Source organism: Triturus cristatus, chromosome 4_1, assembly GCF_964204655.1.
Source record: "Triturus cristatus chromosome 4_1, aTriCri1.1, whole genome shotgun sequence".
NCBI lineage: Eukaryota > Metazoa > Chordata > Amphibia > Caudata > Salamandridae > Triturus > Triturus cristatus.
The window spans coordinates 1,112,264,704-1,112,292,043 of record NC_140585.1 but is presented as its reverse complement, the minus strand read 5'-3'; the positions used below and the strand labels follow the sequence as shown (position 1 = coordinate 1,112,292,043).

Sequence of the window (27,340 nt, the reverse complement as noted above, 5' to 3'; positions counted from 1 at the left end):
CTTTCCCATTTCCAGGGGCACGAGGCAGAGTTGTCCCCTCTCCCCGTTATTATTCGCCCTGGCGATGGAGCCCTTGGCCTCCCTGGTGCGTGCTGAGGAACGCATTCGCGACTGGGAGTGGCCTAATATCGAAACAGACAAGATCGCACTATACACGGACGATGTCCTGATTTTCTTGGCTGACCCAGCCTCCTCTGGGCCTTATTGTCTCCAGACCATGCATTCTTTTGAGCAGGCCTCTGGCCTCCGACTAAACCATGGGAAATCAGTTTTGGTCCCCCTGCATCTCTCGAGGGAATGCTTTGAGTGGCAATCCACCATACCACTCCGGCGACAATCCTTTAGATATCTGGGGGTATGGATTTCCCTCCCTCCCGAGTTGGGCTGGGCTCTTAATGTAACCCCGTTGGTCAAGAAGGCCAAGGAAGATCTCTTTAAGTGGAAAGTGCTACCGCTGAACCCCCTGGGGAGGGTGGCCCTGTTTAAAATGATGATCCTCCACAGATTCCTTTATCTCCTCCAAAATACCCCCTTCTGCTTTCCCAGGACTTGGTTCTGGGAACTGGACATATTAACTACCCGGTTTCTTTGGAGTGGCCGGAGGGCGCGCCTGGCTCTGTCTACATGCCGGATTCCTTCCTTTGATGTGGGTATGAGAATGACGCATTTATACCTCTATTTCCTGGCCGTAAGGATCCTGGTGATCCACGATTGGTTCAATGGGGGTTGGACTGATCCGGCCTATAGGCTGGAGTTGAGTGAACTGGGTTTACCTAGCATCCAGGCCATGATGTACGTGGGGCCCATCTCATCCCGATTGCCCGAGACGACACGATCTGTGTTATTGGCCTGGCGGGCCTCGTTGCGTCAGACCGGATGGAAGCAGAAACTTGACTCCATGTACACCCCTTTGGCATGGGACCTGGCTCCGGGAGGTTAGCGGACTTACAAGGTTTTAAAACGTGGGATCTTATTGGCATCTCACAACTTGGGAATGTGTGGGCTAAAGGCCATATACTTACCTTCCAGGAGCTCCAAACTCACTATTCCCTACAGTCGTCCCAGTTTTATAAATATTTGCAGATGAGACACGCCCTCCACGCGCACATCCCGGATGACACGAGGCTCCCCGAATACAGCCCTACTGAGGCCCAGATAATGATGGGGGACTTGGGTAAGGGGGGGTCTCTCGTATTTACCGCACTTTAGTTAACTATACACCTGCCTCCTTAGATAAGTTGAGGGAACAATGGGTGGAATGGGTGGGCACCCTCGATGAAGTGGATTGGCGCGATGCTTTCATGGCCCCCAGGATAGTCACTGCCAAACTCAAATTGATTCAGCTCTACTAACTGCATGCTGCGTATCTCACTCCCCTGCGCCTTTTCCGAGCGGGCTTGCGCCCGGATGTGTCCTGCGCAAGATGTACCCATACCCCAGCGTTTTTTTTCCATATGGTTTGGTCGTGCCCCCGGTTGGAGCAATTCTGGAGAGCTATTGAGTCGGAACTTGCAGAGGTGCTGGGTTGGGAGGTTCCGCACGACCCACGTCACTCACTGCTAGGAATCACGGACGGGCTGTATGGGTCCAGGAATGATAAATTATTTTTTAATACAGCCTTGGTCGTGGCCAAGCGAGACATAGCGGCGGCTTGGATAAGTCCCGAGCCACCTGATCTGGGGAAATGGCGCAGGGGGGTGGATTGGTGCGCGACCCAGGAGAAAGCCCTGTACATGGCCATGGGGTGCAGCAAGAAGTACCGTAGAGTATGGGGGAAGTGGTTGGGTAATGTTGAGGGTTTTGGGTAACCTGCCTTTGTATTTTGCCTGTGTAGGACTTTTGGGGGTCGTGATTGGGGGTTGCTGTGATCATGGGAATGTAATTCGTTTAATGACTTTTGTGTACATGTTGATTTGTTCCATGGGTTTAAAATCAATAAAATTTGATTATCAACAAAAAATTGGAGCAAGACATTGGCAGTTATCTTCAATAGATTGCAATTTCTGGTGCCCCAAACAGCCGCTCAGTGTCAAGTGGCAGCAGATATCGTCTTTGCCTCATACACTGTTTTTATTACGTCCACAGGTTTTAAGCCAGTTTTTTAAAATAAATTTGGTTAATGCCCCCAATGTTCTTTTTCATCTGCAGCCCCCTATTTACAATCATGTTTTGCCAGTTAATTTGACGATCAAACATAATCCCTCAGTAATTAAAAAATCAACAACTCCCAGCTTACCCTCTTCAGTGTACATTTGAGGCTGTTTCCGCTGTTTTGAGCCTGGCACTAGGATGAAGGACTTTGAGTAGTTAACTGTCATATCCAGCTTGTTTATGGATTGCGTGTACTCCAACACTAAGCGATGCAGCGCATTACTAGTGCGAGCTAAAATCACTGCGTTTTCCGCATTCAGTAGTATTGGTACTTGTAATGAATTAATATAAGGAACATCTGGAGTAGATCCCAGCAGAGCAGATTCTACATCATTGGTATACAGTGCAAATAAAAAGGGCGCGAGAACGCACCCCTGTCTCACGCCTCTCGCAATTGTAAAATGTCTGGTACACTCACCTCCCTTTCCATAGCGAACACAGGCTGCGGCACCTGAGTACAAGTCACAAATAATATTAACAATCTTCAGGTCGATCCCCATTGCCTCTATGATCTGCCACTCAGTCAAAGGCTGCAGACAGATCCATGAAGGCAAGATAGAGATGGCCTTTTTTGGCTGCAGTGTATTTTGCTATAATTAAACTCAAGTTCTAGCACTGATCCACAGTGCCTTTCCCTTTGCTGAAGCCAAACTGACATGGGATTATAATGTTCTTTTCTAAGGCACATTTCTCCAATCTATTTAAAAGCAGCCGGCCCATTAGTTTTGCAGTGGAGTCTATCAAAGATATAGGTCTATAATTTTTCGGAATTGACCTATCCACCTTTTTGTAGATAGGGACAATTACAGTTGTCTTCCACGAAGGAGGGGCACCTATTTGGTCAGTTTTATTAAACTCGTGTGTTAATCGTGGGGCCCAGAGATCTCGGTTCTCCAAAAACAAATCAATAGGAACTCCATCCGGTCCCGGTGCCTTTGCACGTTTACACTGATTTAAAGCATACTTGATTTCTTCTAGTGGAAAGCTAGCTTCTCATTAGCTCCAAATAGACCTTCAAAGTGGGTAACCCATTCCTTCTGTTCAACATATGTATCTATGGACATGGACTGCTCATCTCTTAGAAAAGGTGCGTTAATCAGAGACCAAAATGCCTGCGAACATTTTAGTGAAGCAGCCTTTTGCAAGTTTTCCCACCATTCTTCCTGTAGGGATTCCATCCTTGATGTCCTTGCTTTTTTATAAGCCTGTCGCAAAGACTTAACCAAAGATGGGTTACGGGGTTTGGACTTCAAGGCTATGTGAAGATTTTTTAATGATTTATCACAATCCTCATCTAACCAGCTGTATTGTTTATGATGGCTATTACGTATAACACGGATTAAACTACTTTTAACATCCGATTAAATCAGTTCAAAAGCTGAGACCATGCTGTCGTAAGAAACTGAATCTAGGCAAAGCATTATCTCCCCAAGTTGATTGGAAAATTAAGTTGGCCAGAAACCTCCTAGTATCCACTCTCTCCTACTTTAAAACAATTCCGTTCTCCCTTGCAATTACGGGATTTACGTGAAGTTTAAAAACGCATTCATTTTTCTTTACAGAGAAGAAAAGTTATTGCAGCGTGGTCACTAAAAGCATAAAATGAGAGGAAAACCCCTCTTATCGAGTCAGAGACCAAAACATAATCAAGGGTAGAGGAGAAAAAACTATTAAAAAAAGTAAATCCTAGCTGACCAGTTAAAATTTCAGAATCATTTAAGAACACAAGATTATTTACAGTTGATTGTCTGTTTAGGGCATTACCGTACTGAGAGTGACCAAAATGGGGGACACTCTCCCCATCATCGTCCAGCATTCCACATACTGGTGTATTAATCTTATCGCAAGGATGAGCATTAAAATCCCCAAGCCAGATTATATTACAGGGTTTAGTACATTTTTCGTGCAAGCTTGTCAATATCTCTTTCTAAAGGAACCAACACCGTTGCTTGATTACTTCCGAAATTGTTATTATAAAATTTAATAAGGAGCCAGTATTGATCCACACAGTACTCTAATAAAATAATATGATAATAAGGTGACGTATTTAAAAACAACTTCACTTTAAGAGGGAAAGCGTTAGAGAGTAGTGTCAGTAAACCACCCGTAGCACGACCAGCTGGCGAGGGTATAGCAGAAGTTTGAAAAGCACGATACCCATTCAGATTTATTGGGTCAATTTCCCAAGTCTCTTGCAAGCACACTATATCTTTAGATGTTAACAGAGACAGCCATTCTGTATTAGACTTTTTTTTATAGTAGCCAGCAATATTCCAAGACATTGCCGCTACAGACCCTAGGGAATTCTCTTGAAGTATCGGTTTCTGGGGCAAGTTAAGACTGTCTAATTGCATGCCTATTTGCGTTTTAGAAATTGCAGAAGGGACAGTAAGCATAGGAGACCCATTTTGCAATTCTATATCCCCATCCTCATTAACTAATGATAGTTTCAATCCGGAGGGGACTCCAACCCCTAGCATTCCTTGTGGCCCGAGTGCCGCCAATGTGACACATCGCCCGTGCCTGAAGGCACTTATTAGGGGCCAGGGCCTCCCGCAGCGCAGGAGATCGTTTCAATCTGGAGGGGACTCCAGACACCAGCATTCCTTGCGGCCCGAGTGCCGCCAACGTGACACATCGCCCGTGCCTGGAGTTGTTTATTAGGGACCAGGGCCTACCACAGTGCCGGAGACCATTAAAATCCGGAGGTGACTCCAGACCCCAGCATCCCTTGCCACCCGAGTGCCGCTAACATGACGCATACTCCCGCAGGCCATGCCCGGGCCAAGTGTGGGCCGTCTGCACCCGTCCGACAGTGGCCGGGCTGGGCTTACCCTCTTGGTTCCATGCCAGCGGTCCAGGCTAGCGGGACAGCGTCGGGACAGCAGCTGGCAGCAACGGCCGGAGGGGCTTCACATTGGTTACCATCGGCAAGGAGCTAGGAGGGCAAGAAAGTAGCTTGTGGCTGACTACTGACCGCAGGACATTGATTGTCGATCCAGCTCGTGAGAGTAATTTTTCCTTCCCTCTGGATTGTCTTAATCATTTTGGCCTGTGTCTGTGAGGTAGGTTCATAAGTTAAGAGCACCATGGGGAAGAGGAAAGGCGCACCCCTGGGCTCCCCACAGGACTCAAATAAGGGAACCATTGATGCATTCTTGGTAAAAGCGGTGGGAGCAATTACTAAAGAAATAGACAAGGCAGAGAGGAGCCTCTCTCTGGAAAAGGCAGGGGCAGTATCATCGCTCCTGGGGGAGTTTTCGGGCCAAGTGGCTGAAAAGTCTTTAGAGGGAGCCCTGGGACAAGGTCAGGAAGAGGAGGATCCAGGGGTTCCTAGCCCTGGCGTTAGCCTAATTAACAGTGCTGCTGGTCAGAACACACGTAATAGGGCAATGACGACCCCTACTCATGCTCCAGATTTAAGTGCTCCACCCCCCACCCCCCTCCCCCGTTCCTAAGAAACAACGGAGAGTAAATAAGAAAATAATTCCGGTAAAGAAAGTGGAAGGCACTGCAGGCTTGGACATTAAGGACGCTAAGATCTTTGAAGAATTATTTGTGCCCTTGAAACAGACACTGGTCTATTAAATAACTTTTATAATGAAATCTCTAAAGTTTTGGATGACACTATAGTCACACTTGGTAAAATTGATAAAGCATTGTCTCCCCTTAGCCAGGTCTCGCAGAGCACAGTTTCCCATCACAAGGATGCTCATTCAGTAACTCCCCCTGTCGTGGCACACACCGAAACGCAGATCCCTCAAGTAATCCCTGGCATAACAGGGTTTGTGACACAGGCTTGGAATTTGGGGAGAAGTCTACCCGGACCGCTGGTAACCCATAATAGTGGGCCGAATCAAAGGGGTCACCAGCCCAAACAAAAGCCGGCCAGTAGGGATAGTGTGTTTGCCCCTAATACCCCAGACCTACCAGTCACAGATCTCCCACCAGTGAGCTGCCCTTATACCGTGGTCCTGGTGGGGGTACCAGGACTACATAGCGCAAAGGATGAGTCCACCGACCAGTTGATTAATAAAGTGACACACTGGTTATGCAAATATGCGAGGTTTAATATGGCTGAGCATAGGCAAATTCTGATGGCCAGGAGGGTAGCTTGGATTGGCAGGACCAAGAAAAGATTTTCAGGAGATAGCTTGATTGTCACACTTAGGCAACCAGAACTGGCCCACAAGATCCTGACTCACTCCCTGCAATCATTTCCAGTAGAATTGGGGATTAAACCATTGCCTTTGTTTTTTGTTTTTTTATATGCCACCTTTTAGTCCTATACCACCCCAACGCTTTGTTGTGCATGAAGAGGGTTCTACCCTGGGCAGGGGACTCTTGACATTACGCAATGTATTCGCCCCCCTAAGGGATCTCAATGATATAGACTGACTACAAGTGGGGTTGGGTATGGGCAGAGTCACTGACATTTGGGTCGAACCCCCTGGTGAACCAAGTGTGGCGGAGGAGACCAATAACAGGAATCTCTCCTCCGTTCAGGGACCAAAGTCAGATGGGACAATGTACTGCAGAGTGGCTACCACCGCCCCTCCTTCATTCAGGGTGGGGGCATTGTGGGTGACTTAAAAATAGACTTGTGGAACGTAGCAAGTTTAGCCAGTACGTTTTTGGATGAGCAGTGGCTCCAATACATCAGAGATTTTCATATAATATGTATTTAGGAAACGTGGGTGCCAGTTAATAGTTTTTGTTTTTTTTAGGTTTATACAACTTTTATTCTGCCCAGCAATAAGGTCTAGTGCAGGGAGAGCGGGGGGGGGGGGTTAATTGTGTTTATAGACTTCAGGATTCATGGTAGGTGGAAGACCCTGTTGTAGGACTCTGATGCCGTTCAAGGACTCACATTATTGAGTAACTCCTATCGATTAGTTCCAATTAATTTTTATAATGCGTCACATTCACAGGGATCGGCTAGCCTTGATGAATTAAGAAGAAAGTACTGCCAATGCTGCACTAGATATGAAGAAGATACTTTGGATCATGGACTGAACAAAACAGTACCACTGTAAACCACTTTTTTCGTTTGATTTTAATCAACAATTTTTTTAAATTCAGTGCTTCATTAACTCATTATTAAGCACGGTTTAATTTCAACAACTAAGACAATTTGACAAAATAGTAGAAAAAAACAATACATCATTAATCTTTACATTACCTAAACAAATACACACGACACTACCACTGACATACAGAAATCAATCATACCACACATCCATACTACTCAATCATACTGTGAGACACTTAAGACAGATATTCAATGACAGTTTAGAATGACAATTTTTTGAAAAGGGGGGCTATCGAAGACTTGTTTGCAACCTAATGGTAGTAGTTGAAAATAATTGGGTTGTTAATTATAATTATAAATTATACGATTAGCCCAAATCATTTGAACACATCCAACTGAGCTAAGGGAGAATCATTGATATAGCCCATGAAGGTCATATGGGTATTTCAGCCACGTGTGGAGGGGCTGAGGGCCCTTCATTGGCTTCCAGTGAGGAAGAGTCTTTCGTTCAAAGCCCTGTGCTTGTTCAAGGCCCTAAATCGTCAGGGTGGTTATTATTTAAGAGCCGTCTTTAACTGGTATCGTCCCAGTAGACAGTTAGGATAGGCTGGTCAGAGAAACATTTTGGTTCCTCGCTTTAGTAAGGAGAGATGGGGTGAACTTGCCTTCTCAGTGGCAACTACTGGGCTATGGAACACACTCCCAGTACATATCGCTAGTATTAAGTCATACACTGCATTTCGCAAGAATGTAAAAATGTGGCTTTTTTCACAGTTAGAATTGGATGTTGGTCTCCCCTGTACGCTTTTGCTGGGTATAGCGCTTCGATGCCATTGGTTTAATGTGTTCTATAAATATACATTTACATTCACGGGCAAGAAATTGATGCAAACATACATGGGGCCTTGATTGAGCAAGCAGGTCTCAAACTTCATTGACAATGTTCTCAGTGTATTGTTTCAGACAAACACTGGAGAACTTCCACAAGACCTTTATTTCCTGTTCCATAGAAAACTTAGGAGAAAATAGCTTTGGATTTTTCTGGACCACTTAATTTGTTGCCTATGGACAAAAGGTATCTTATTGTAGCTGTGAATTCTTTTTCAAAGGGGATTTACTATTCTTCTGTAGAAGTTGCCAATTTAAACACAGTGAAGCATATTCAGAGTAGAGGTTTCCCTTAAAACCAGTGTAACAGACAATAGGATGCATTATTTGTCAAGACTCAGTCCTGATTCCATACAAACACATAACATCAAACATTCGCAAGTGGCCTTGTATAGTCCTTCGTCCAATGGTTTGGTCAAGAGGGCTAATCGTATTTTGAAAGTGGGTGTGAAAACCGCCTTAGCAGCTAATTGTGATGTTTCTCAATTTCTTCATGAAAAGATTTGGGCATATCTCACGACCCCACATTCCAAAACTCGGGTGAGTCCTTTAAAACTGCTTAGGGAAAGAGACCTTAGAACTAAACTAACTCCAGAGTGGATGTCAGAAATGGTTGTAAAGTGTCCAACAGTTTTGACAAGCATGATGAGAAACAGAGTTTTACATAAGCAATAAGCTCAGAAAAATTATTATGACAATAGGAAGAGCTTCAAAGATGTCAAAGTTGATGTGGCAAAAGGGTTTTATTAAAAAAAACATTTAGACTTAACAAAGGGGAAACCACGTTTTCCTTACCTATTGAAGTGATAAGGTCCAGCAAAGCTTCAGTCTTGTTGCAAAGGACAGGGTGGTGGAATAGAGACAATGTTGTACCCATTTCCTATTTGCAGGCTAATGTTTTCAAGCGTATGTACGCTTACAAAATGTCTGAAAGTTCAATGTTGTCGACTAATATTGATATTATGGATTTTAAGAATCCTGAGCAGCCTGCTGATTTGACGGGTGATAATACTGATCCGACGGGTTATAATACTGATCCAGCGGCGTACCAGCAACAGATACTCCAATACCATATACTCACCTGGGCCCATAAACACACATCCACAATTAGTTAACCGCTGGAGTCAATGTTTTATGTTTTCTAAAGTCAAGATTAGTTACCTTTTTTGCTTAACTAACCTTTCACTGATCAAAAAGTTATTTCCTCTGGTCGATGGACCATTTGTTGAACTAGTTGATGGTGAAATGACATGAATTTATCTTCTTATTTAAATTAAATTAACACAGACGCAGGATTTAAAAAAAATTTTTTTATCTAAATTATTCTCATGTGAACCACTTTTCAAAGTACAGTATAGTCGTCGTCACTCATAGGACATCTGCACATTCACGGAAATAATATTTACCTAGGATGGTGTGAAAACCAACCCCCTGGCCAAAGGGCTGGTAAGGGTCCCCCGGTAAAGAGCAGGCGGCAAAGGCTTCTTCAGGACAGGATTCAGGACAGGATAGATGACCTCTCTAGTGCAGACGCTTGCGTAGCACCCCTCTCTGACACCCTCTTCCTCCTCTAGATTCTTCCGCGATCTTCTAAATCAATTAATTTAAGATAGATGTTTCTGCATTCGATTCTTCATCAGCATCTCTCGTCACTCTGACAGCATCTGGAGCTCTGCAGCATTCAGCAAATCTCCATCTGACTAACTAACTAAGACTACCTCAATTATACCCTTTGATATTCATGTACCACCCATTAATGTTTCAATATTGTAAAAATACTAATTCTGATTGGACAAGCAAGGGGGAAGATCATCACACCATGCTTATGTCATCTTAGTCTATCAATCCATTGTTCCTAGATCCAACCCCTTAATTTGTATTCCAAAACTTTATTCCCACCCGTATTCACATCTTATTAGAAACATTTGTTTTATTTTGTCGTGAACATCTATTCATCCAGAGGTCTTCAGTGCTTGTTCCCAGGGTATGTAAATTTTGTGTCCTTGGATCACATTCAAGTGTATCGTCATTCTTCCGGATCAATCTCACCAGGCTTGTGCGGAGGTCACATGTCTAACAAACTCTGGACTCATACAAGAGGCCCAAATGTGCACTAATAAGAAAGTCAGAAAGACAAATATTGTTTTCAAGAATAAATGGTTTCACTGTATACCACCCATCTCTACACTAATCCTATTTACTTATTAATGCGTTCCCCACATTAGTATTATTAAAATTGCTTGGTTTAATTTCAGCAAGGCAGATGCCGTGCATGTGAGCTTTCAAGCCGCCATATTAGTATTTTCTGCTCCTGCGCAAGAGTTTCCCTCTAAGCGGCAGCTCGTCATACTGCATAGATGCAGTTGACGCATGCGCATAAAGATTTCCCATTAGCAGCCATTTTAGAACTTTGCTCGAGTTACTTACGTTAGTAAACACATAGGCAAGCTTCTCTAGCCCTTATTTTGATGTGGTGTGTATTAGTTTTACACCATACGTAATTAATACCATGTTAGAAAGTTAAACAAGAAGATTGCTTTCGAAAAAAGTCTCTTTTCTACGAGTCCTTGCTCCATCAATACTTTGTGCAACAGTGCTCAGACTCCCAGCATGCTGTCTGCAGAGATGAGTGAAAATATTCTCTCAATTGGTGCCAAAATAATGCTGTGGGTAAAAGTGGTGGTATGGAAACTGCTAATAATGGATGGACTTGGGTTTCAAACTGTGGGCTGTGTTATAGCTCTGCTGAGAGCTTGCGGGAACCTGTGTCCACTAGTAGCTTGCGTACTATTAAATTACCACCCAAGCTGTGACTATGTCTTGTTTTAACCGGCTCTTTATTTACAGGAAGGTGATTTCACACACTGAGTTGCTGTTTACTTATTTCCTTTTGACTGTACATTTGTTTATGTTTGAAAGACTTTTGTTTTGTAAGGAAACATCTAGTTTGTGTTTAATGATCTGTGCTTAACTGTACTTGGTTGTACTAATGCTTATTGTTTTGATATGTCATACATTCCTATTTATAATGTAACTTCGTTGGGCACTGCGTGGGTTCTGGAACTGCAGGCATTTGTCAGTTGCCTGCTTTTCCTTGAGCCTGCCAGTGCTGTTGTGGGACCTGTTTTTATATAAAAGGACTTATTTTTATCTACTAAGGAAGACTCCCACTCTTTACTGGTATTGTCACTGGATTTATCCTTCTATCGCCTGTAGCTCGGTGCTACACTTAAGCAGTGGGCTTGAAACTCTGTAAGAAGGTGACAGCATTAAATAAAGAGACGCAACAGTCCTGTGGACCAGATCAGCAGATCAAGAGGCTGAGGCCCGGCCAGAGCCATTGGGAAGAGACCACGGGTGGTAGCCATGGAGCAGGAGGAAGTAGCGATGCCGGATGGCAGCTTTCTTGGGGGGCCAGAAGAAGCGGGCCAAAACCTCAGAAGAAGGAGATTCCACAGAAAAGAAATACACTGAAAGGCTGGCGTCCGAAACAGCTGACTGAGATGCGGATACCGTGCTGAGCATGGGACAGTGAGGGAGAGACCTAGGCAGCTCCCTCTGGGCCCAATGTCTGTAAGCCTGCACTGGGAAGGGGAGAGGGAGATGAATCAGACCTAGAGACTGGCCCAACATAGGAAGAGATACTAAACAAATTACCCCATGAAATGAATGGTGATACTGAGTCAGTATAAATAGACACCAGATACCAACAGGGATGGCTGGAATAAGCAATCCCAATACGAAACCCCCTTTCCACCCACAAAATCATTGGACGACATGATCGCCTTCAAGAGCCTTATCATTGGACTAGCATGTAAAGCGACAATGACTGTAGGGAACACACAAAGAGCTGTAAGTGAAGTCTTGCCACCTGCTGGGAATCCCTAATCTCCCCACCCCCTAACTTAAGGGGAGGCTGCCAGGGAATACACAGGACACCTGATAAGCCCTGGAAATATAACTTTTGCGGCCTGATAAACATAGCACGTGGACGGCCTAGACGACCAGCTGCTTGTGCTCCTGGACGCTGTGTAAATGAGAGAGCTGGGGGAAGATTTGTGCACACAGATAGCCTTAAAACAAAATGGCAACCCCACAGCATCAAAAAAGTAACAACTGACTGCCTGACAACACTGAACATTATAATGGATCCTATGGCTAAAGATAAAGACACTCAACTTTCCAGACAGGGAAAAATGGATAAATACACCAACGTATTCATGCATGGGGATGCCAGCCAAGCAGGCAGAGAGGAAGATTGGGAAATACAAACCCCATCCAGAGAGACAATCCTGCAGGCCATTCAGAGCTTTAGGGTAACGTTGGAATCTAAAATCAGCGAGGTAGGCGCAGAAGTTGTATTACTCTGCCAGGACCTCAGTCTGTTGGAGAGAGTGAAATGCGAAGAAGGCATAATTGTGGAACTAGAAGGAATGTATTAAAGAACTTAAAAAGACGGTACACATACTCTGAAACAAATCTACAGAACTGGTAAAGAGAGTAGATAAGTTGAAAAGCAGATCCTGTTGCAACAACTTGCGATTAGTTGGTTTCCTGGAAGACCGAAGGGAAAGCCCCAGTGGAATGTTCAAAGTCTTGGTAATACCTAGTCATACTAGAAGCGACATTCTCAAATTGCTTAATCATTGAACAAGCACACAGAGCCTTTGCAATGGAACCACTGACCAGGCCTTCCCTAATGGTGATAATAGCTGAATTCTTAAACTACCAGGACAGAGATCTTATTATCGGGGAAGTGAGGATCAAAGGCAAATTCTGTTCTGGTTCACATATAATAATGATCTTTCCAGATTGTACACAAATGATTCAAAGCCAGTGGAAAACAAATGACACTATTAAGCAAAAACTGAAAGCACTCGGATTTAAATATATGCTTCCCTACTCTGTCAAACTTAATGTACTCTTTCAGGGTAAAGACCATTTCTTTACTACCCTGAAGTTCTGGTCATGGCTGGAAGAAAGACCTCCCTCATGATTTCCCCCACAAGCATTGGTCAACAAACCGTAATATGGACTAAAGATAAGTGAGCACTACCCAAACATTGAGGACGTAACTGAAGTTGACTAGCGACACAACGCACAATGAATGATCGAGAAATAGCCACCCAGGAAGGAATGCATTTGAGAGACTCTTAGAGAAAAATTAGTCCGGAGACAGCGATGCATCAGGAAATAGAGCAAGAAAGAAATTCTCAAGAAAAGGATGACGAGAGCCTCTAATCCAGACGAACTGTAGTTATCTGGAGCACAGGAAATTTACTGCATGGGCACACTTTGGTTATTGTGTCATGGTGTACAGAGAGCGAGAGAAAGAGAAAAAAATAGGACGAGGGCACAAAGCGGATGGAGACGAGTGGGTATGTAGATTGGGCCCAACCAAGATCGCCACAACACATACATATTGGCTGCAATAGGCAAGGTCTGGCCATGGCACAGAAATGGCACAGATATGGACTACAACCAAGGTATAGATATTATCAATTATATAGGCAAGTAGAGTATGGTATGGTAGGAAGGAGGTGACAGTTCTTTCCGTAGTTTGGATAAGACGATTTTGGCCTATTGGGAATTTCAGAAAAAGTGGGGAGGTGAAGGAGGGGGTGGGAATGAAACAGCTTAGTTTAATATTCAGTCTGCTATGATGACCACCACTAGTGTGACCGGTACATATGGAGAGAGACATAAAATACCTGGTATGATATTAGGAAACACTATAATCAACCAAAACTAAGATAGATCAGTATAATAATCTCATGATCTTAAACTGAAATGTCAATGGCCTAGGCAACAAGGTAAAGATGGGAGTGGTGTTCCAGTACTTAAAAAGAACCGCCTCAGACACTGTCCAACTACAGGAAACACACCCTCTAGGAACCGACTGTAGATTCCTTGGATGAGACAATATAAAACACTGGCACACGCAGGATTTGCAAAAGGCTCCGCAGGAGCGGCAATATTAGCAAAAAAAACTGCCTTTCTAAATTATTAAGAAATGGTTGGACTCTACTGGTTGCTAAACCAGGATACATGGAGAGGGGGGGGAGAAGCAGTGTAGCAATATGTAATTTGTGGATGTTACTCTGGGAGGTTAGGAATGTACATAAGTCATGGGATTGAATGTTCTTGGGTGGTTCTAAAAAGAGGGGTTACAGACGTTACCAGGAGCTGACAGGATTATACAGTAAAGTATACTTGATCTAAACCGGAGAAAATTATTTACAGTATATATGCACCTCTCAGACTCCAGCACAAAGTGATGGAGGAGAGAGATTGGTCTTATACTACCTACAGCGAGGCAGATTGGCATTGCAAGTGGTTGCTTATATTGGTCTCCATTGTCTTTAAAGCTCTGGTATACCTTCCACGTTTCTGCTGCAGTTTTCCTACTGACCACTAGGTGACACTGAAATGCTGCAATCTGGTGTTGGAACGCGGTTCTGTTTTCTTAGATGCAAAAGCTGCGTTCGAAGTGACACATTTAACAACCATTTGGTGTCGCATTTCTGAAAGCTAGAGCTTTTGGTGGTGAAATGTGTTTTCTTTTTTTTAAATAGTTTTTGTATGCAATGGAGTGATGATATTTGCATAGCGCTATTGCCATTCGTCTCACCTGTAAAAAAAGGGGGGGGGGGTTAAATATACGGTTTAATACATAACCTTGGATCAGACAAAAACTGCTAAAAATGTGTTACAAAATTGTGCAGAAAGGTTATTCCGGGGATACCGCTTAGATTTATTTTGTTTGAGAAAGACGTTTGTGTGTAGCTACTTCATGTACAGGTATTTTGCCAAAGCTATACTCCAAGGATACCAGGGTTATCAATACAGCAACAAATGATTGAATATCAATGGATTTAAACATTTAAAACCACAAAACAAGATTTTTCTTACGAGTTCAATGCAAAAAGAGTAGCTGTGTCACGTGGGAGGGGCACTAACTGACAGCATCCCAAGCCACATCGCAACAATAACAAAAGCTTGTAACAGTAAACCACCAGTGAATGTCACTGACAATCCACCCAGCTGTGCTTTCCAAACCATCGAATGTGCGATCTATGCCATACAAATTATTTTCTGATTAACACAATGCTTCAATGCTATCCAGAATTTACTCAGACACTACTCTCAGATTTACTCTGTAGACAATGACACACGGGAGATGAGGTCACTTGAAGACAAGCCCCTCACCACTGAGTTTTTCCATGAATAAATGTAAACAAAGACTACTCCCAAATCATAACCGAAATACAACTGAAGGTGAACTCTGCGGAAAGGGTGTCGTAGATTATGGAAACCAAAAACCACAACCCCATTTTCTTTGATGTTTTATTTTCTGCCTGAAGAGGTATGATGCATTGTGGAAAGGGTGGAAACAATTTCCTAATGATACCCAATGCCAGCGCAAGTTCCAAACCGCATCGCCCTACAAAGTAGAAACAAGTAGAAACAACAAAAAAGGTCAACCTAGGCTACGACACTTACTTGCTACTGACGGGCGAGAAAAACACTACAGGCAAGATGTGCGTAGTCCTCCGTCAGTAAAGATTTCTGTTCATCACTCCCTTGAATTTCTTTAAAGCGCCGTCTTTTGTTTCTAATTTGCAAGACCTCAATAAGCCAGGTAAACCACTTGACTAGACCATTCCCTGGCAGATCCGGTCGCTATTGTGGAGGCCTGAACAAACTGATGCGCTTTATTTTTTTTTTTTTTAAATTGGAAGTTCGGTAACCATGGGAAGAAAAGCAGTAAGTAGTTGTCAAAGCAAACCGGCTAGGACTGTATACTGACGACTTACCTTATCAACCCGCAGTGTACGAGTACGACAAATAAAGTAACCAGCCAAACGTTCAATATAACATAAATCACCGCTGAATGAACATTCACACAATGTCCCTGCATAAATTCGACCCAGCTCACTAACTAGGAAATAAGCCCACTTTGTCCACGAAGAAAAAAATCGATGCAGCAGTACTCATACATTCGGCCTGCGCACGCATGATGACTTGTAAATGCGCCCTGGTAAGTTACTCTTGGCTGCGCATCCAGGTTGAATTAGAATAGCCCCCCATGCAGCCACTCCTGCCTGCTGCCCAAGTTGACTGGAAATGCTCCCCAATGCAGCTACTCTTGCTTGCGCACGCATGAAGCGTTGCCTTCGGCAGAGGGTAATTCTGCACACATTGGCTTCTATTCAGGGCACGAGTCGAGGGTACACGCCGGTGGACTGCGTCCACCCACTATTTTCACAGGGTGAACAAGGTCCACCCTGCCAAGAATTTGGGCCCCAAGGAATAATATGCTGAACTCGTCCGGTGTCATTTCCAAACACGTGGGCACTTTTATCAGCGCCCGCACGCACGTTGTCTGCTTTTTATCTGCAACAACGTGCAGGCGGGACGGAGCTTCCTTATTTAAGACTCCTTTTGGGCCCATAAAAAAGGCCGAATCTGAGGGGTCATCAGGACTCCTTTTGTGAGTCTCTTGGCTGGGAGCAGTCAGGAGCTTCACACCTGATGCAAATGAAGCAGAGGGGAAACAAAGGCTCGCATCTTGTTAGCACTTCACACATACTTAAGAGAGGCAGCTTTTCACTTTGTTCAGTCCCTGTTTAGGAGATATGCATGCACTGTAAAAATGTCAGATGTGTTGGTCTTTCCCAGTGTTTACACAAAGCAAATTGCATTTATATAGAGCTTACTACACCGGAGGAGCCGTTGAAATAATTTAAGTACCACTATTCTTTCTTGTAAAGCCCTACTCATCCCTATGCAGGGTGTCAGAGCGCTTTACATCAACACATGCATATTACATGTACAATAAATTATATAAGTTTGTAAATAAATGTACAGGATGTGTTATAAAACTGGGGGGTTGCAAGGTGTAGAAGTCACATGTCATTTCCCATTGCTTACTGTGCTGTTAACCTCGCAATGTGCTCAAACGTACACATGATAGACCTGCTAAACATATATCTGAGCGCTTTAGATCTGATGTCATTTCTTGGGATGCCACTTCCTGTAAAGTCGTGGCTTGTGATGCCACTTTGTGATGTAAATTCCTGTGATGCCATGCTTGATGTCTCTTGCATACTGCCTAACTAAGTTAGTCCCCCTCTTTTTTTTTTTAGGACTTGTGCCCTGCTTCTCTTCAGAGGCAGCTGTTTAGGATTTTCCTCCCAGGAGCCCACTGCTCTGCTACTTTTAAGGACTGTGCTGCTCAGCCGTGTTAACTCTGGTGCATAGCTGCTGTATGGCTATTGAAATACAAGAGGGAATTGTGAAATCTTCTTTCCCACTGGGGGAGCTGTCCTTTGGTCAGAATGTACCGCCATTTGGGCCAGGCGGTTTATTTCCTCATTCGTCTTGGGTTTATATGTTCAGGCCAGGCCTCCCCGATACCAGGGCAGGTTTTTTTTCTGTCAAGAAAATAAACTTTTGGCACCATTGGCTGTGCTGTGCGTGATGTTGTAGCCCAGGATTCCATGACCACTGCGCGGTATTCAACAAACAGGAACTCTTGCTTTTGATCGCTTGTGTTGGTAGTAAATCTGACTGACATGTGCATGTTTTGCCTTTGTGTGCGTGGGAACTGAGAGCACGTGGTTCCGTGCCATCGCCCTGCGGTGGGCCATGATGGTCTGGGTCTCGCTGCTGCTTCTTCAGGCAGTGGGCAAAGCCCTATCCGGGTCAGTGCTTTTGCGCTCGACTCAAGTTCACTAGGCATGGCTTCGAGGTTTCCTAGAGGAGGTCGAAAGTTAAGAAGAACAACTATGGTCTGTTCGTCGCCACAGAATGGTCAGTTAACAATGCTTTTCCACCTTCCAGCTGCAAGTAACCGTTCCTGTGAGAGCTACTGTTGGGAGGCTAAAGAGTTATTTGTGAAACGTTCTATTTTCATATGTCAGATTCTGTTTCTATTAGGACATTTATCAAATCACCTCGACTGTGCAAACAGTAATCAAAGAGGGAAGTCTATGAGGCATTATTTACAGAAATGCTATTCACAAAGGGATTCTTTTCAACATATAGGTGATAATGCTAGTGGTGACTTGTTAAGTTTCATTTCCCTTCAGGGTGTTCAGACATGAGCTCAGGCGATGGGCTGCTTTGATGTGTATGTACTGTTGCATGACTCGTGTATCTTGTATTCATTATGATGCATTATGCACTTGACACACCACTATACACCCCCCTGCTACCATTTGCAGGTTCGAATATGACTCCTTACTACGCGTGTCATTATATCGCGTGGCATTACAACGTGGTCATTACAACAACCGCATTGTTACCATGCAATGCCATTACTACGCAAGTCATTACATCGACTTGCAGTAGATGGCGTGCTAACATTAGAAATTTATAATTTACTATTCCAACTTCAGCCAATGCAACAGTAGGGAAGGTGTTGAAATAGTAAACTATACTATTCCTTATGTTAGCGCGCCATCTTCTGCAAGACAATGTAAAGACTTGCATAGTAATGGCATTGCGTGGTTACTACGCGGTCGTTGTAACAACACGTTGTAATGGCATAGCGGTGTAATCACCGCGATGTAAAGGTTGTTTCCGGCAGGTTCACCCCAGGACAGCGGCCATTCCACCGCTCAGGTCCTGCAGGTGTGGACGGAACAGTCATTCCCGGAAACGGAATACCTGTTCACGGACGTCCAACTCCTCACGTTCGACCACATAGCGGAGGAAAGTGGGCTCCCATGTGGACAGTTTCTCCTACAGTCAAATCGTCTTGGACTGTTGACAGACATGGGGTTTGTCCAGGGGCAGCCCGTGACACACCCGGTGCTCCATACCATCCTAACCATCGGCTCAGGGCGTCACTTAATTACATGGATATATAAAGCCATCCGAGAAATCACGGCCACTCCACTCACCCAACTTAGACAGAAATGGGAAGAGGAATTTGGGTGCCCACTACATGACAAGGAGTGGTAAACCGGCTTGGAATACCCCAAGAAAGTGTCCCTTAGCCCGCAATTTAAAAACCTACAATTCGACATACTGCATTGCGCATACTTAACGCCGGCGCGACTCCAACACTTTTACCTCGAGACACAATTCCTCTCCCCACAGTGCCATCTCCTCAAAGCAACATTCCAGCACATGTTCTGGAATTGCCTTAACCTACAGCCTTATTGGGGTTCAATTCACAACACATTACGAGAGACTACAGGACATATTGACAATGCCACATGGGAAGCAAGCACGCTGAGAGTGACCCGACATAGGAAAGACCGTAAAGCGGAAACGTGGTTCGCATCGCTAGCCCTTCTTCTAGCAAAGCAAGGCATTGCAATGCACTGGCGCACGCCTGGACGGAGGAGGGGGGGTAAGCAAATGGGGCACTCGGAGAAAGATGCAAAAAGATATAAGGAGGCGCAGGGGAAGCGCCGCAGCCATATCTTTACAGATTGGGCCACACTTCTCCAAATTTTCAGACAACAGACGGTAACAATCCATCTACCCGTGACACCACCAACCACTACTAGAGCGCCAGACCCGGGACCCACAACCGTAGACACAAACTAATATCCGCATCTGCAGACCCTCTCCACCACCGCTCACACGGATGCCCCAATAGACTTCCCCTAATGAAACATACCCACCTTACACAACAACAATAAACTTACACACCGTGCGATAGCCATCAATGATGAACACGCATATGCCCACCCCGCACTCTCAACGACTCACCCCCAGTTCACTCCCATGTTAGACAACCATACCTAGTTTTCTGCCCATCAACGATAAACCCGACAGTTCCGCCTCCTTAGGAAGGACAACATATCCCTTTCCAGAACACCTCAACTCTTACCACACAATCAGGTGCTCATCCTAACATATATGCAACCCCATGTTAAAAATCTCTTGAGATGTAATGTGACCCGACTCATGTAACTCTTAACACAATATTGATGTTGAATGTAATTGCAGAATGAAAAGCCCAATAAAATGGTTTAAAAAAAAAAAAATGATGCATTATGTATTTTATGCAATAGTCTCTTTTTTTGTGTGTAAACTGCGCACATTGTTATCTGTAATGTGTTCCTGTGCTTCGGTAATTTTGAGGAGACAGCTGTTGGGTTACATTTCCACGTGGTGTGCAGTTCCGTGTTACTGGTAGTGGACTATGGTTATGGAAATAATACATTTCTGCTATTCATGTTGTGGAGCCAGATGTGTTTTCATTAGGGACATGTGCGTCCTGGTAGCCTTGGCAATGTAGCTCTCTAGGGGCAGGAAGTAATAATTGCTACTGTTGTTAAGGGAGTTAGTTGAACGCTATTCGTCGCAAAGAGTTTCCTTGCTAGTTTGCTTTCAGTAGGCGAAGTATGTGTTCTCAATATTGTTGTTCGGAATTTGGTTAAGTGTAACATGGGAATAGTTGTTCTGCTAGTATGCTACCAGAGGGCAAGTACTAAGTACCACTGTTATTTATGGGAAGTGTATGTACCTACTATTGTTGTTAGGGGAGTGAGTCTCATCACTGTACTACTCTTTGGTGAAGGATTTGAATTTGCCAATGTTTAGAGAGAGGGGATTTACTATAGTCTAGAGGAGAAAGTTTGTGGGGCTGGAAGGAGATCCGGTCATTGTTTGCATCAAAGTGTTGAGAGGACTCCTGGGTTTGTTTGTGAGTCACAGAAATTGCTACTATTTTGTTTTAGGATTTGATGAGTCTCAGTGGGTGTATGGTAATGGTTCACTAGATTCCCATTGTGTTATATGTGCACACCATTGTTTTGAGAAATGTGAGGATGATAATTATTAATTAAATATTGGAATGATTGTTGTTTTTATATTTGAGGGTGGAGTATGTGATGTTTCCCGATCTAGTGCTTTGGTTTATGTTTCCTGTACTCTGTTGTCCTCTGTGAAGTACGAAGCTGTGTCCTTTACTGTGTGCTCTCTGTCCCTGCTTAGTCATAGTGACCCTCTTAAGGTTTTATGTGTTTCGTGTATTACTCAGAACGAACGAAGTCATATGCGTTCTGATTCCTCTGGGCATAGTACTTAATGAAACCAAGACGTGCTGTTCCTAAAAAGGAGAGAAGGAGGTAAAGTCCTACCTGGGGGGAGTGCTCCGATAAGGAGCAAGGACCCTCACACATCCGAAGGATGTCATGCTTCATCATCGGGCAGCTCCACGTTAGGCCGGTATACAATGCCCAACGGGCATTACTATATCCTCCTCCTGCAAATATTGTAGGTTTTTAATCATGACATGGAACTCGCTAATTAAAGTTGGTTCAGCTGGTTTCCATAGTTATTTTTAACTCCCATCTTCCTCATCCTCTATTCACCTTTGTATATACACCTCACAGACCACACACTCCAGCTTCATCATCGGCCAAGATCACAGGTAAAAGATCTCTGGCAAATATCCCCCTGGGGGGGGGGGGCCGTTGGGCATTGCAGCGCCGGCCAACGAGGAGCTGCCCGATAATGAAGCCTCGCACCCCTCGCAGTGTGTGAGGGTCCTTGCTCCTTATAGGAACAATTCCCCCTCTTCCCCTCCCCACCCCCGGTAAGGACCTTACCTCCCTCTCTCCTTTTTAGAAACAGCACACCTCTTGGTTTCACAGTATATATCTTGGGGCACATGTGCTGGACCTTTTTTGCCCCAGGTCTCTCCTTGGTTATTTGTTACATAGTATCTATGTCATCATTGCTTCTGTTGGGAAATCTTAGATTCTTTTCTTCATTATCAACGTGTAGTCATTGAATGCTACAGAAGCATTGTGTTTGTTGGCAGAGAGTTTCTAAGGTCTGGGTAGACTCCCACTAGATGATGGTACATGTATTATGTGCATTCTAGCTAGAGAGATACTGTTTGAAGATGTGGAAGGTAAATTATCAGATGGACAATGATATCCAGTCTGCTTTTACGCTCTCTTAGAATCTTCTAATGCTGGATAGTCCTTCATTCATTGCAAGGTAATGAAAATTACATCACATAGTACATAATAAAGTGGAAATGGATTTTATATGGCTGCCTTGTCTAGACACAGTTGCTAAAATCACTTGCATAAAACAAATAGTTGTGGTGCTGAACTCATTCTATTATTTTACTTCCAGGTTAGCTTTCAGAACCTTGGTGAGAAAGTACCATTGCGATCTCTGCTACACCCCGATGATTGTTGCGTCAGATTTTGTGAAGTCTGTGAAAGCAAGAGACAGTGAATTTACAACAAACCAAGGTATGTGTTTATTTTGTATTCTTATTTAATTTGAGTTGACCCAGTAACTTCAAAAAGCGAATGATTTACACCTGCCAAACAGGATTTGGAACATTTAGTTCAATATGAGTTTTTCTCAAAGTAATTCTTTTCTGCTGTCTCTTTCCAATTCTATGTTGCCTTGATGGAGCTTTTGTGGAAACAAAACAGGCTAACTTATACTTGCTTTTAGATTTGTATGATACTTCAACCTAACTATTTCAGAAGTTAATTTGTAGTTGCCTTCCTTTATAAGTCCAGCCTCCAGACAGATGTTGGTGTATATCAGGTACCTTGAGTTACCAATACAGACATATACACAGATGCAGTATAAAAAGAGTGGGCTTTTGGTCAGCCCCATTTAACCATTGGCATTTCTTTAAAAATTGCCATTGGCCGAGTATGTTGTCCTTAAATGCATGGAATTTTGTGGATGGTTACATGGGGCTTTAAGCAGTCTGCCGTGGAATTCTCCCCACTGTTCTGCTTCTCCGCCCCTATGTTCTTGCTATATCCCACCCACTCCAGTAGACTCCCAGTGCAGGTTGCTCCCTTTGCCCTTTTCCATCCCCATAACCCACCAGCCCCAGCCCTTTCTCTGTTGCAGGCATGCTCATACCTTTGGATTTGCTTGTGCTTCTTCAACTCGTTTACAAGCGTTTCAAGTTGGCAAGCATGTACATGTATGCTTGCCATCTTGTAATGGAGTTTAAAAAAACATACAAAATTCTGTTAAAAAAATAGCAGCCGTGCACTGTCAGCGGCCGGATGTAAGGGAGAGGTGCTGGTGAGTCCCCCGCGACTGCTGCAGGTAAGAGCAGGGGCGCCCCCCCAAACTCCTTCCACCCCGGACGGAACGCCGCCCCCCTCCATCCCCACTCTTGCTACACCACTGTTTTTATCATCCTCGCAAGAAGTCTGGGTGCTCTGCAAGATACCCAACAAATATTGCCTTCTTGAACCCCTTTAGGTCTTCCAACCTGGAACAACCTCCCATAACACATGAGAGACTCCTCCTTTTTTCTTGACTCCCTCAAGAAGCTGAAGACCTGGCTCTTCGAGTAAACCCTCCAGGGCTGGCCTCACACAGCAGTAGCCTTACTAAAAGATAAAGATTTTCCAATTTGCTGTAAGTTATGGGCAATACTCCTGGTGCATGTATCCTAGAATAAAACAGTTCCCTTGAACCAACGAGTGCAGCAAAAGGGGTGACTTTCCAAGGATTTCCATGTTATCCATTGATTAAGATATCATAGAATCTCAGAAGCAGCAGCAGTTAATCATACCACATGGATGAACAAATATGTCAAAGCAAATATCCTCTAAACATACCGAGCCATCGAATAGCAGTCACTATAAAACTGCACTCACCTCTCCATACATTGAATACCCTTTTTGAAGATCAAAGGCTCGTCCTTGGAGATCCGCAATCAGCAATGTGAAAACATGTCTTGCTCCTTCTACTAGAGCTTGGGCTGAGGTTTCTAGAAATGTAGGTTGTGTCACGATAATTTAGAGGGAAGAAATTCCTGAGGAGGTGATGGTGGATTATGGTGCACAGGTGATGTTCAACGAGATACTGGAGATTTCCAATCTTCTTCGGGTCAAGTATCACCCCATTTATACCTGTATGAACTCCTAACTATAGTTTTTTTTTTTTATAATTTTTTTTTTATTTCTGCATAGAAGACAAAATCAAGAATGACATACAACAGTTCGCTGAACTTGGCATCAGTAAATTCAATCAGGAAAGCATTGACAAGCAAATGTAAAAAACCCACCCCTACTCCTCAACCCCCCGCCCTCTGCGCCCCCACCCTTCAAAACAGGCCCCCCAGCCATTTCCCCCATACTTTGCGGAATTTTTTGGGGCAGCGTACAACGACCGCTCTTGAGCGGCACACCAATCCACCCCTCTACTCCAGGTTGCCCCTCTGGGCGGGTCCGGCTGTGACCACACGGCCGCTATATCCCTCTTGGCTACCATTAGGGCAGTAGTGAGAAAGTACTTTTTGTTACGGGACCCATCCAGCCCGTCCGTGATGCCCAGCAGAGCCATTCTAGGATCATGGGGGACCTCCCATCCCAGGACTTCAGTTAGTTCGGCTTCAATCATTGTCCAGTAACTCTCCAGGCGGGAACAAGACCAAACCATATGTAAGAAATCCGCCGGATCCACCCCACAGCGAGCACATGAGGCGTCCATGCGGAGGCCTGCCCGATATAGGCGGTCCGGAGTCAGATAAGCAGCATGGAGGTAGTAAAGTTGGATGAGCCGCAACCTGGCGGAAGTGGTAAGCGATCGAGGTGCCATAAGGGCGTCCCTCCAGTCCGCTTCATCTAGGGGCCCCACCCAAACCTCCCATCGCTGTTTTAGTCCGCTCCAATCTACCGGGGTATTGTTAATCAGGGATTTATATATGCAGGATATTCCCCCCCCTTCCCCAGACACCCTAACATCACCTGAGCCTCGGGCGGGCTATGAGCAGGCAATCTGGAGTCCAGAGGGACATGGGCTTGGACCGCATGACGCAGCTGAAGATATCTATAAAATTGGGAAGGCTGTAACGAGAAGCGGGTCCGAAGCTCCTGGAAGGAACACATGTGCCTCCCCCGCCATATAGCGCCCAGGCTGGAGATCCCTAGAAGATCCCACTGCCGAAATCCTTCAAGTCCCGTCACTTCCCGCAGCCATGTTCCATGCCAAAGCGGTGTGAGCTGTGTTTTCTTCCCCGACCAGCGGGTGTGCCGCAAAGCTGCGCGCCACGCCAGAAAAGGGGCCCGCACGACATCGGGGAGCGACAGGGGGACCTTTGCCCCATAGAGCATGTTCTGGATAGAGGAGAACCCGAGACATTGCACCTCGAGTCGATAGGCCGGATCGTCCCACCCATTCGAGAACCAGTCATGAATCACCAGCAGTTGGGTGGCCAAATAATATAGATATAGATTAGTCATGCTCAGGCCTCCGTCATAGGAGGGGACCCTGCAGCGATCTAAGGCCAACCGGGGCCTGCCGCCGTCCCAGAGAAATTTAGTCGCCATCTTATCCAGTTCCCGGAACCACGGGCGCGGAAAGGGGCACGGAGTATTTTGTAACATGTACAGAAACTTGGGGAGGATCATCATCTTATAGAGGGCGACCCTCCCCAGCGGATTCAATGGGAGTGACTGCCACCTGAGCATATCTGATCTGGCCTTGTTGACTACGGGAGCCACGTTGAGGGCCCAACAGAGTTCCGGAAGGAGGGTGACCCAGATCCCCAGGTATTTAAATGAGAGTCTCCGGAGGGGAATGTCAGATTGCCAGTCGAAACATTCCCTCGACGGGTGTAACGGGACCAGTACGGATTTTTTAGGGTTCAGATGAAGACCCGACGCTTGGCCAAACAGGCGGAGAATCTGGCGGACCTGGGGTCCCGAGGTCGCGGGATCAGAGAGATATAGGAGGACGTCGTCCGCGTAGAGGGCAATCTTGTCAGGGGTCATACCTGGCCAGTCCCACCCGCGGAGAGTGGGATCCGACCGGATCAGTACAGCCAGTGGTTCCATGGCCAGAGCGAACATCCCTGGCGCGTCCCTCGACCTATAAGAAATGGGCGGGATAGAGCCCCATTGACTAATACACGGGCCCGCGGGCTCGCATACAGGACCGCGACCATGGCACGGAACCGGGGACCGAAGACCATGCGCTCCAGGACATCACCCAAGTACGCCCACCCCACTGAGTCGAAGGCCTTTTCAAAGTCGACCAGCAGAAGGGCCAGATAGGGGGAAAGGCGTCCTCGGTGTGCCAGGGCGAGATGCAGGCGCCGCAGGCAGTGTCTGGTCCCCCGATCCGGCATAAATCCTCATTGGTCCGGGTGGACCAGGGAGGCAAGAGACGGGCGCAAACGCTGCGCGAGGACCGTGGCATAGATCTTGAGCTCGGTATTAATAAGGGATATCGGCCGGTAGTCTGAGCAGGACTGCGATGGGGGCTGCGTCTTGGGAAGGACAACTATGGTAGCTGTGTCCGTTTCTGGCCGGAACTAACCCGTTTCCACCACCTCTGCAAACAGGTCCCGAAGCCTCGGGGCCAGGGTCTCACGATAGTGAGCATAGTATTCCCGAGGGAACCCATCAGGTCCCGGGGTCTTCTCGGGCGCCAGGCGGCTAATCGCCTCCTCAATCTCCTGCAGCGTGATAGGCGAATCCAGGGTCTCAGAAACCTCCTGTCCCAGCCGCCCAAGCACCGCCCCAGTCGTCCCCAGCAACTCTTCAAGGGAGAGCTCAGACGCCCGGGTTCGATACAACCGGGAATAATAGTCAGCGAAAGTTTGGGCCATTGCCACCGAGACCGTTCGGGTTCCGCCCGCAGAATCCTTGATGGCAGGAATAATCCTGCCCGCCCGGGGGTAAGTGGCCAGCCGGTGGAGAAGTGTACCGTTTTTGTCTCCCCATCCGTATACCCGGGCCACCGAGGAGCGCCACAGAGTCTTTGGCGCCTCCAGAGAGTGTAGGCGAATCTCTTCCCGCAAGAAGGCCAGGCGGCGCGACCGTGTGCTGTCTCCCAACGTCCCCTGGTTGCGCTCCAGCTCCAAGGCTTGAGCTTCGCAAGCCGCGAGTTTCCTGGATTGAGCACGTCTCTGCCGTTGCACATGCCCCTTAGCGGCCCCCCGAATAGTCGCCTTGCCGGCCTCCCAGAGGACGGCAGAGGAGGGGACGGATCCCGCATTGTGAGAATAATAATCCGCTATCTCGCCACCGACCACTTTCCGAAAAGCCTTGTCATGGAGGAACCAAGCGTTCAGACGCCACATCGGACGGGCAGAAAGGGGGGCGGGCCAAGGGCAAGGAGCATTGGTGAGTGGTCCGAGAGGCCTCTCGGGAGAATGCGGGCATCCTGCACCCCTGCGCATTCGGTAGACGGGACGAAGATGAGGTCGATCCGGGCATGGGGGTGATGAGCTGCCGACGTGTGGGTGTACTGGCGAGCCTGCAGGTGCCAGACCCTCCAAACATCGCACAGGCC

General features: G+C 45.7%; 1 protein-coding gene across 3 annotated transcripts in view; it reads left to right on the top strand.

Annotated features, from left to right (window-relative positions):
- The window catches only part of DUS4L (dihydrouridine synthase 4 like), a 144,050-nt gene that overhangs the window by 77,036 nt on the left and 39,674 nt on the right, over nucleotides 1–27,340 (top strand). For all 3 annotated transcript variants that reach the window (XM_085654123.1, XM_085654122.1, XM_085654124.1), the window contains one exon: nucleotides 22,187–22,308. In XM_085654123.1, coding sequence (XP_085510249.1) covers nucleotides 22,187–22,308 — 122 coding nt within the window. The remainder of the gene's footprint in view (nucleotides 1–22,186; nucleotides 22,309–27,340) is intronic.